We start from the raw sequence: 12435 nt of genomic DNA on the forward strand, positions 1-12435 counted from the left end.
CACATCCATAAATCTGTTGATAAAAGCATATATCTTTGCTCTAGACCTTAAGGATATTTCATTGAATTCCTTGCCCATCACATCTCAAACTTATCTTGCATATATACCCCTTTCCCCAAAAGAAGTGACCCATCAGGTCAGCCATCGAACGATTTAAATTTAAATATAGTAAATAATTTTCACAGTCAGCCAGCATTTGCATAGGAATTAAGGAATGTTTCATGGGTTGGCCCATTTATGAAATAAATCAAGCGCTGCCATATGCATTGGAATGGTGCGATTTAGTGGCCTTTGGCTTTAAAAATTTATCATCACTATGTATGATTTCTTCTTTGATAGCAGCATTGTGGTGGTAGTGATTACGCTCTGACATCAATACAACATATTCAACAATCTCCCCCTTTATCATTGTTGGCAACCCTTCTATAGAAATATTTTGTGAATATAATTCTCCCCCTTTGACATCAATGGTAAAGGAATCCTTGGAGCTGTAAGCTAATGCAATGATGAGCTCCCCCTGAATGATGCATCTCCTTAGTGACTAGATGAAAAGGATATCAAACCAAACTTTTGTTTGAGATATACTCAAAAGTTTCTTTTGGTAGGGGCTTTGTGAAGATGTCTACAATATGTTCTTGTGTAGCAATATACTCCAACTTAACCTATTGATTTGTAACCTACTCTCTTCAGAAATGATATTTTTTCACACAAGTTCTTGGTAGGTTTATCTAGGTTCGTTACAAATTCATCCAAGTTCATCTAAGACGACCCAAGCCCTATCAAGAAGCCCCATCTAGATCGGACCTAGAATCCAAACTGGGTGTGGATTGGACCCAAAGCCAAGGCCTTCAAGGGATGAACCAACTACATAGCTTTAGAGCAATCAAAAATCTTATTGCCAAGTAGGTAAGATTTCACAATTGAGGGCACAACATTCCAAGTGAAAAATGGGGCACATTGAATAGTTTGTTTGTTCAACCAAAAAATAAAGAAAGAGTGATCTAGCTAAAGCAATTATCTTTTCCTTATATTTTTAATTTTTAATAGAAAAGAAAATTATTTATTAAAATCAAAGTTACCCAAGTATATATGAGTGAGTGCATATCCAAACAGAAGAAGGATTTGTAACTAAATGAGATTATTTTCACAAATTTACAAGCTTCTTATGATGTTTCTCCCTCTAGAACTCTTAATTCAAGGCTCCTAATGAAGAAAAACATGTATGATCATATCTTTGACAATTTTTTCTCTTATCATCATTGATGAAACAAAAAAAGTTTATTCAAAATGGGAAGTTGGGATCTAATTAGCAAGCTTCAATTCATCAAAGGAAATGATGACAAAAATCTAAGATGGTACAATAATTATGAAAATCATTAATGATTTAAAGAAAGAAAAAGAGATGACTTGCTCAAAAAGTTAAAGCAAGGCATGGTGAAATGAGATGCTTAAAGAAGCTTGACAGTACTTAAGAGCAACTCAAATATTCAAAGGATGGTTAAAGAATGCAAACAATCCAATCAATACCAAGGCCATACCATTTTTATACCATGCCATGATCTTCATCTCATAAATTGATTATGGATTATAGACACTCACATCACATGGTAAAAGATGGCATCTTGTAAGGGCAAAGACAACAAAATGTTTGTTGGAGATAATTATGCCCTTCACATTCTTGGTTCCTGAAAATTAAATATTTAGAATGGAATGACTAATAAAGTATATCAGATTCAACTCAAATAGAAAGTAAGTATGATCTCATAATGTTATGAGATTTCCACAATCCATAATTAAAAACTTTGGAGCTGCTTCATTCATTCAAGATTCCTACCACTTCATGATTTTATCAAATGACCAAAAGGTTGGATAGTAATGATTCGCTGGTTAGTTTTGATGTGGTTTCCCTTTTCACCAAGGTCCCTATTCCAGACTCTATTGAAATCATCAAATGCAAGACCAGTACAGAGATGTTCAGCTTGGTTGAGTTATGCCTTAGATCCACTTTCTTCTCCTTTCAAAGGATTATTTATGAGCAGGTGGATGGCGTAGCTATGGGCTCCCCCCTCTCTCCCATCATTGCCAACCTCTACATGGAGCATTTCGAAGATTTAGCCCTTCATTCTTTCCCACTCAAACAAAAATAATGGAAGAGATATGTGGATGACACTAATGTCTATTGGTCTCATGACCTAGAAAAATTAGAAAAATTCCACACACCTCAATATCATCAAAAAATCTGATGGATCCCTTGGTCGTTGAGTCTACTGCAAAGTCAACCACATCGACCGATACCTTCACTTCTCATCGCACCACCACCCCAAGCAAAAAATGGGGGTCCTCAAGTCTCTCACCCTTAGAGATTTCCAAACTTGTGACAAAGATTACTTATACCCAGAGTTGGCCCATCCATGTAAAATCTTCCAATTAAATGGGTACTCTTGTAAGCAAATTTCCAAAGCCTTAAACCATGTCGAATCTTGGCTTAATCCCAACCCCAAACCATCACATCCTGTGATTCCCCCAAGTGGATCCCTCCCCTACATCAAAGGCATTTCCCATAAAACCAATAAGATCCTTCTCAAAAAAGGTATCCGAAGCGCTTTCAAACCGTGTACAAAACTAAAAAACCGTCTTCCTTCTCTTAAAGACCCAAAGGACGTCTTTCTAAACTCTGGGGTCTACAAGGTGGTTTGTTCCTATAGTACACCCTATATGGGTGAAACTGATTGTTCCTTCTACACCAAAATCAAAGAGCATGGTGCAAACATCAAACATGACTAAGTTTACAAGTCTTCCCTTATTGATCACTCCACTTCGACCAAACATCACATTTGTTTAGAAAGCACTCAAGTTTTGTTTAAAGACAATTACTTCAAGAGAAAACTTAAAGAAGCTATTGAAATCTTCAATCACCCTTCTAACATTAACCAAGATTATGGGTAGAGTCTAAGTCTCTTGTGGCATCCCTTGTTGCCCAACCTTAATAATCATCATCTCCCCCATCCTTAGCCTGCCTTCCTCTTCCCCCTTTCGTGGCTTCCTTTTTCCCCCCTTTTTGTCTTTGTCCCTCGTGCTTGATCTCCTAGCTGCCTATAATTTTTTATTATTAGATTATTTTTGGCCTTGTCTTTTTATGTTGTATTTATTTATTTTTTGTTTTATTTATTGAGGTTTTTCAATTCTTTTTGTTTTATTTAGTTGTTAGGCCTTTTGCTCTAGATGTTGTATTTATTTATTTTTTGTTTTATTTATTGAGGTTTTTCAATTCTTTTTTTTTTATTTAGTTGTTAGGCCTTTTGCTCTAGTTGTTTGCCTTGTTTTTATTTGAGTTTGTGTTTTCGTTGCTTGTAGTTTAGTTTTTTTATTTCGTGGTTTTATGTTCTTTATTTTTGGTTTTTTCGTTATGAGTTGTTATTTTTCCTTTCCTTTGTTAGTCCTTTTATTTATCTTCATCATTTATTTTCTTTTTAGTCTTGCTTCTTTATTATGCAATATTTATCATATGAGACATACAATATGATTAACTATTTTTCTTTCTTTTTCATTTTTTATATTCTTTGTTTTTTTTAGATAAAAGGGGGGTAAAAATTTATTCAAAAAGAATCAAAGAGTACAAAGAAAAGGCCATCAGCCCACAAGGAGCAACCACCACACTCCCAAATGAAGAACCAGAGAGGTCCCAAACAAAGAACGCTAAACCAGGACAGTCCTCACAAATTAACTTATCTAGAGTCTCCAAGTATGCAACGGAAAGGAGTCCCCGATTATCCACATTCCACATATCTAGGCCCTCAGAAGCCCACTTAGGCAGGCAATCAGCCACCATATTCCACTTCCTAGGAAAGTGGCAAAAAGAAATCTGTTCACCCAAATAACGCAGATTCAGGATTTGCATTACCACTAAAGCTAGTTGCCAATTAACACCATCCAATTGTTGACCATTAAACAGGTCAATCACAATTTGGGAGTCAGATTCACAAACAGTTCTACGCCAACCTAAAGATAGACCCCTTTCAACCGCCTGAAGGATAGCAAGAGCCTCCATAAGATTATTAGAGTATCAACCCATATAAATAGAGAAGAAGACCACAACACTACCGTCACCATCACGTCCGATTCCCCCAACTCCAGCATGCCCGAGGTTTCCTCTAGAAGAACCATTAGTGTTAATTTTCAAAACACCCTCAGGAGGAGGGAGCCAACAACCATCCCTGTGAATCTTTTGCTTCACCCTACTCGTTCGCCTAAAAGCTGAGTGAAATAACCCATTCTCCTCCAACATCAAATTCCTAGCAACAGTCAAATCATCAGGTTCAACGGAGCCATACAAATCACACTTAGCTGAAATAGTCTCCTGGAACCTGTTAACAATCTTTCTCCATAAGTAACTACTATATTCTTTGTTTATTTCTTTTGTCTTTTGTTAATTTCTTTTTATGTTTTTGTCTATTTTATTATTCCTTTCTTTGTTTTCTTCTTCCTTTCTTATTTTTAAGCTTTTTGTTCTTCATGTTTCTCTTTATATTTTTCATTTTAATTGTTTTGAGTTTTGATGTTTATTTTTATTTGTTTACTTTTTATTTTGCTGTTATTTGTTTCTTTTATTTTCTCATTTTGTTAAGCTCTTCAATTTATTTCTTTCTTTTGGTTGTAATTTAGTCTAGTTTTTATGATGCAATATCAATCATTTACAATATGACTAATATTGCATATTTGTTTGTCCTTCGGTTGTAGATGTTTTTTTCCTTTTCTTGGTATAGGTTGTAGTAAAAAAAATTATTTTATTTTCACATTTTTTATTTTCTATTTTGTCTTTTATTTTTCTATTCTTTTCTTTTGGGCTCTTTAAAACTTGTGCCTCTTTTTCTCCTCCACTCTCCTTTTAAGGATTCTTGGTCTGCAACAAGTCATTATTTCTCTCTTAAATCTCTTTATCTTGATGATGGATCACAAAGTTAGATTCCTTGTTATTGACTAGAATGATTCATTGATTAATGTTTACCCTGCAGAGTGGCAAGATCAAAGCTCTAATACCAATTGTAATGTCCCCTACTAGGAGGCTGCCAATTTCCCAATAATCAACACCCATTACTTAATATTATCATGCCTTAAATTAATTTATTAGACTAGATAACCATATTTATACATAGTACAATTGATGGTGGCTATATTCAAGCCCCAATTCTTACTTACTTTCTAATCCTCAACCCTAGATGGGGATTTACTTGTCTGGGTGCGATGACACCACCTCCATAATTGGGCCCCGGTTTCAGGAACATCCGTCCAGATCACCCTTGTGGCTCACCTAATTTGGGACGGGGAAGGAGGGGGGCAGGGGAGAAATGATTAAGTAATTGGGCTGTGATTACACTTACTCCTAACATATTATGAATAAATATGTAAACAATTAGAATTAAGTATGACTGTCATACATATTGCAGTCTATATTAATATTACAATTAAATTCTGCATAAAAACATTATCAAGCCTCATATATTAAGCACATCCCCATGCATACCACCAATAACAAGGATGTTACTGTCTGTAACTTAATAACAGTTCTGATTTGATCTCATTGATAGTGATGTCACTGGATGCTTTTGATTCCTTTCCTTTATATCTCTCAATGTGAGCAAGAGCTCACTCCTCTTCATCATGTATGCCCTTTGGCAAGAGACACACCCTTTCACCATTAGCACCCTTTGAAAGAGTGCAACTCTTCATTATTTCTGCCCTTTGAAAGGGACAACCTTTCACAATCAGATCCGCACTTCCGATTCCCAAATTATCCCCCTTTCAAATGAGTTCTCTTCTCCCTTTCATATCTCATATTTGGGGGAGTCACAACTTATCATTCCATGCCTTTTGACCATTCATTAACTTAAATCAAATTTTAATTATATTCCTGTATATTTTAATTTTATTTTTTATTTTTTATTCTTTTGTACTTTAACTTTATTATTATTATTTATTATTAAATTCTATTTCAAACTGGGGCCATTACAATTTGCTTGACCAGGAAATTTTGCATTGCCTCTGATTGATCTTTTGCTCCTATATGCATGAGTTTACATTGGAGACCAAAAGTCAATGGTAATGATTCTCGTAGTCCTTGACATCCATGACAACCAACAAAATGATATTCACCATTGCTATGTGAAGGGAAGAGTCCTCAATTTTTGAGGAAGAAGAGGTTGAGATGACAGCAATAGAAAAAAAAGTGACTAGGGCTTAAAGTTGCCTCCTCCAATATCTTCTCAATCTTATGGATTGAGAGATAATACCAAGTACTATATAATCATTCCCTAGATGCACCAATGGATTCATCACCAAAAGAGTCAAAATCATCAACATTGGCTATGCTTTTTTTTAATGTGTTAAAATATGAAAAACTGTAAGAGTGACTTGTCACTTCCTTGTCACACAATTGTAAATTACTAATATATAAAAAAGATCTCCCAACCACTTGGACAACAAATTGTTACTTTTTAAAAAAATAGAAGTGGTCAAAACAGCTCCAATTCCTCTCTCAATCTGATGAAATTGCTCCCTTGCTTAATAGAAGAATAGTAAAGCATAGTAGTTCACAAGTATCTAGGAATGTCAACACATAACATATTATACTAGGTTTTTGTATTTCCAAACATGTCTCCTTCTGTCCTGTGTTCCAAATTAATCCCTTATTTTGCTCGCAACTGTTGAATCTAGTTCAAACCTCTCAATGGCTTCATAATGCCCATTCATAACTTTATGACCACTTTGTCTATCTATATGAAATAGTTTAGGCTCCAAAAAAAAAGTTGTTCGCCTAATATTCAAAACAAAATATCTTTTCTCTATATTTTGCTTCCATTTGTTCTATAAATGTAGATACCATGTTCTATAAATCCCTGAAGCAGCATGGAAACACCTCACCCAAATATAGAAAAGGTGATGTATAAATACCTCAAGTCTGTCCCTGTTGACAGTAGTACTCTTTTGCCAGTTAAGGATAAGTTACTTGATATTACATGCAAAAATTAAAACACATGAGAAATTTCCTTAGCGTACCATTAGTATGACTAACACCAAGTGCAAGCAACACTTCTAGGTTAGTTGGATCAGCATCTCTTGCCCGCACCATTGAAGCAATTGCCTGCGATAAAAGAAATCACTCTGCCTTAAGCAAATTAAATGAGAACAAACATGGAAGGATCTATATTCAAGAAACAGGTAATGTATAATTCAACCTACAGGCTTTTGGAAATATAACTAATATGACTTCTGTACATTTTTATTCTTTCCTGTGGGCAGATAGAGCCTGCTTATGTGCACTTGGATATTGCTTTAGGGCTTTGTCTCTTTGAACTTAAATGTCTATGTTCATTCCCATTCCATTTTAAGCCCGTGTCTATTTATAAAGCTCATTTTTCTATCATTTTAAGAAATAAACTTCCAGTGATTTTAAAAATATTTCATTGAACTTCTTTATCAGCTCTGTATTGAAATCAAATATATGCATGAAGCCAGAAAGGGTACATTACATATAATAATCACAGATTTTTCTCAATAGCATTGGTACAAGTTCTGATAGTTAATTTTCATTAAAAAATCGGTTTTTAATCAGCACACCATGAATTGTCATGACTCTACTATAAACTTAAGCTGACTTACTGTAATAGTTATTTTCTAACAAGCTTTGAACCATAACATTTCACTGTGTATATGTGTGTGTATGGGCAATCCTTCGGGAGAGTGCTCTGCAACTATGTATATCCAGATATTGTCATCCAATTCATTTGCAAGTCCTTCAGCTTAGCTGTCAGCTTGAGGACTTTGTTTCTACTCAAACCTTTTATCAGGTCTTCTCAAGCAGTAAATTTTATTATGCATGTTTGGTTTTAGCAAAGTGAAATGTACATTGCAGAAGCACTATCATATAGCTTACTACGCACATCTAATATACATAAGGTATTTTCTTGTATCATTGTTCCTAATTTGACATGGTTTAATTTCAGCTCCCTGATGCAACAGAACAAGAATGTTCATAATGGCATAAGGACTTTGCCTCTATCATTTTGAATAGAAAACAGCTTAATATGAAAAATAAAAAAGATTGCACTTCATAATAATTATGTCAAAGGTTCCAAATAGCTCTTTTATCTACGCACAAGCAAATGTTCTAAGATTTGTCACAGGGTCTACAAACCTAGATTTCTAAACTATTCTGAAAAGGCATGATATCATCCTTGTAGCAATTCAAGCTATTGTAATCATATAAAACTGCTGTACAATGAATTAAAAATAAATTAGCAAGCTCTACAAGCAAGCAATTAACAAGGAATTGTCACCTGCTGATCATCATCATTCTCTGCATGTGTTATACCAAGCAATCGCCAACCTTCAGAATTGTCAGGATTCTTTAAAACTTCTGCCTCTAAAGCAAGCACGGCTTCACTAAGTAAGCCCTTACGAAAAAGTTCTTGACCTTCTTTTAGTGGATTAGGATGTCCAACATAAGGATTTTGATCAGAAAATGAATAAACAAATCTTGACGACCCTGGTAACTGCTGTTCCCCTTTCAATTGTTCTTCTAAATACCTGTCCAAAATTCAATAAGACAAATAAAAAAATCCTGAACTCTTCATTCTAATGCATTTGCCAGGTCTATCAGAGTTCAAATTACATAGTGTTTAAGATTTTTTTTAAATTGTATATTTAATTGGATAGATATGAATGACATCACAAATATCATTCAAGGAGACAACATAATGTTAAAGTCAACAATGTACTTTTATGATAATGTATAAAATATTTTATATGTCATTAATATTTTATATGTCATTCAAATCATTGATTGAATTGACCAAATTTTAAAAACAAAAAAAACTGATTTTTGCAATGACTATTCCCAACATGAACCAATAAAGAGAAAGATAAATGACATTTTTAAATTATAAATGAAAAAAAATAATTATAGACTTTAGAATTGTTGCTCAAAAGTTTTAATTCTGTACAATGATTGGTTGAACTAATTAAAAAGGTGGATGCAATGAATGCATTAGTATCCTGCCTATGGCAGGATCTAAAAAAAAGATTAATCAAAAAAAATGTCAAAATTACAAGAATTGCACCAACAAATTTAAGGTATAGACTGAATATTTGACTGCTAGAGATTGAGCCAAAAAGACTCCTTAATACACTTTTTTTAATTTTCCAAATATAAACATTATCGAAAAAGAGATTCATAGTATATCAGAGGAACCAGACCACACAACAACATAGACACATTTGAACTCTACCAACTTTGGGACTCAGAAGAGGATCCTTGCCTTGAAAAGAAACAATAAGTAACTAATCAGAGACAGATTAGAAGGCTCTAAATAATCTTTCAAGATAAATCATAATGATTACAGCACCAAGAGAATACTTATTGGTGATGATGAATAACTCTACAACTGTTAATAATGTCATTTTGTTGCACCGGGCATCATCAAGGAAACTGACCTCAGCTAAAAGAAGATTGCATTGGTTTCGAAATCATCCAGGATTAAAACTTTGAAAAGCAATAAGTATCTTCATCCGAACCAAAAATATCACATATGATATATTGGTTTTGGGTGTCAGACTTACAAGCTAGCAGAAATAATAAGCAATTACAGCAAACTTGCCACATTAAACAGACCAGTTCACATGATGTTCGATGTTATAAGCTTCAGACTTGTAAAGTGTGTTATTGGGTATGCTGGTCAATATTTGGTTATTTGCTCTTTATATCATGAATAGGCTACAAATCTTGAGCTGGCATGAGACATCAGACAAAAGCTTAATAGCTTATATGCAATTTATTAAGAAATGCCCCAGCAAATATTCAGCTCCCAAAGTTCTCAATGCCATTAAATACTACATTAACTAGTAAGTTATACTCTCTTAAAATCTGTGTTGTTTGCATGCTATGGGTCAGATGTTATTTACTACGTTCGCTGCATCATTCTGTATGACAATGCCATCACAAGCATGGATCGACAATGATATGACCATGGATAAAAATATCGGCGATAAATCGTTTGACCCGCAATTTATCACAAGTCAAACTTGCTGATGATTTAATCATTGGATGATTTTTTGAAAAAATCGCAGTAAAACAAGCAAAAATCGTGCATAAAAAACGTGTTTCATTTTTAATGGAAAACCTAAATTTTTTAAAGCAATATTAATGTATTTTGACCCGCAATCATTTCACAAGGGATAGAGGACACGAACACCGACAGAAGGCAAAAAGATGGACATTTTGATCATTTTTGTTTCAAGGCATTTTGACCCACAGACACCAATGGACAGAAGAAATAGAAGTGAGCACTAAGAATAATGTCCAGAACTAGTTCAAGAACATTTTGAGAAAGGAATCCAGCACTGGTTCACATACAGAGGAGTCTTTTGTGCCATAAAAGGTGGATGCCCGTCCTACCAAGCCGCCAATTTTTGCTCAATAAGTTTTCTATTATTTCAATATAGTTTCTCCTCGTAAGTTTTCTATTATTTCACACTATAGATCAAAATATTATTTCTATTATTTCTATTCATATGATAGATTAATATTGTAAAAAAAATTTACAATATGCTTCTTATGATAATAGATATTATAAAGATGACAATAGATATTCAAACAGAAAACCTAGTACCACCTAGGACAATAAGCTTTAAACATATTATAAGAAAATCTAAACATTCCCTTTGAAATTCAACAGCAGGATAAAAAGACCAAGCAATACACAACCCCAAGGTACAATGACTTGGCTAGAAGACAAAGAGATTCACTCAATGCCACAACCTGCTAAAAATGGGATCTTTTGTGCATGCAATGAACATGTTGTTGCACATAATTGGTGCCTGTCATGGAAGTAGCATAATTTGGGTACATGCACATTTTGCAAATTTATAAGCATAAACCTTTTGACATATTTTACGACCTAAGTAAACAGTGCTGAACATGTAGATGTAAATTGTAAAATATATAGATAAAGTAGTTATTCAAAGTCTGAATAACTACTTTATCCATTAATTTTACAATATATTCTTATTTCTGAATTTTCCATTGGTTCAAGTTTCTTTTCTCCCTTATTTAAGTTCTTTTTTATGGCTGACAACATAGGAGTTGTTAATAAAAAATTCGGGAAGCTCATGATAATTTCTATTTGATCTCTGCACAATTTACAATTTACTCAAATTACTTTGTTGTTAATTTTTTATGTTGACTCTCTTTTTCTATTTTTCTTTCGTATTTTTATAAAAGACAATGGCTTCTGCAACTAGAGGTGGTGGAAGTAGAGCTGGTGGTATAAAGAGGGATCCTTTATGGAAACATGGCACACCAAGTGCAGTGCAAGGAGAGGTTATTTTTGTAACCATTACACCAAATCTATGACCAGTGGCATACACCGACTCAAATATCACTGGAATGAATATTACGCCATGTGACAATTGTCCTGAAGAGGTTGAGGAGGAGGCAAAAGCGAGGCTTTCAAAATATGAGCAAAAGAAGGCAGATAATAAGAGGACAGCAGAGGCAATAGCACCCCCAACAACAGATTTCAGTTCTACAGGATCGGGAAGTGTGGGGTTGGGCAGCAATATGTCTAATTATTTCATTCCCCGTAACACTCCTGGTGTGCAACCTGGATTGCAAGGTACTTCATGAAATAAGGAAGTTCATCAGCAAGCAAAGGTGCCATGTGCAGATTTTGGCATTACAATAGTATTTCGTTTAGTATTACTTCAAGTCCACATTGGGAGCAATTGGTCACTGCATTAACCGTGGTAGGTAAGGAGTTCAAGGCCCCAAGTCATTATGAGTTGAGTGGACCATTATTGTAGGTTGAGGTCCAAAACACACTACAACTAGTAGAACAACAGAAAAGGATTTGGGAAAAGAAAGGCTGCACCATTTTATCTAATGGGTGGACGGATGGCAGGAATAGGACACTCATCAACTTTCTAGTTGCTTCAGGGGGACAAGTGGTATTTTTAAAATCGGTTCATGCCTCAAATGAAATGAAAAATGCAAAAACCTTGTGCAACATGTTGGATGAGGTGGTGACAGAAGTGGGAGTACAAAATGTTATTCATGTTGTGACCTATAATGCAGTTGCAAATGTGGCAACCAGCAAACTTCTATGGGCTAGGCATCCAACATTATTTTGGAGCCCTTGTGTTGCTCATTGCCTTGATTTGCTCCTTGAGGACATAAGGAAACTAAGTTGGGTGAAGAATGTGGTTGAAGATGGAAGGGAAATCACAAAGTACATCTACAACCACACATGGGTCCTAGAGTTTATGAGACAAAACACTGATGGTAAGGATCTTGTGCATTCAAGGGTCACGTTTTGCTACTAATTTCCTCAACTTACAGAGCATATTAGGTGCGTTGCCCAACCTGAAGCAGATTTTTGTGAG

The 12435-nt window shown here is 34.6% G+C and overlaps 1 protein-coding gene across 1 annotated transcript in view; it reads right to left on the minus strand.

Annotated features, from left to right (window-relative positions):
* LOC131042650 (peroxisome biogenesis protein 5) overlaps window positions 1–12435 on the minus strand; it is a 176845-nt gene that overhangs the window by 109717 nt on the left and 54693 nt on the right. The window contains exons 9-10 of the mRNA XM_057975967.2: window positions 8334–8583; window positions 7054–7138 (exon numbers count right to left, since the gene is read on the minus strand). Of these exons, the coding sequence (XP_057831950.1) occupies window positions 7054–7138; window positions 8334–8583 (335 nt within the window). The remainder of the gene's footprint in view (window positions 1–7053; window positions 7139–8333; window positions 8584–12435) is intronic.

This window comes from Cryptomeria japonica, chromosome 3 (assembly GCF_030272615.1).
Source record: "Cryptomeria japonica chromosome 3, Sugi_1.0, whole genome shotgun sequence".
NCBI classification, from domain to species: Eukaryota; Viridiplantae; Streptophyta; class Pinopsida; order Cupressales; family Cupressaceae; genus Cryptomeria; species Cryptomeria japonica.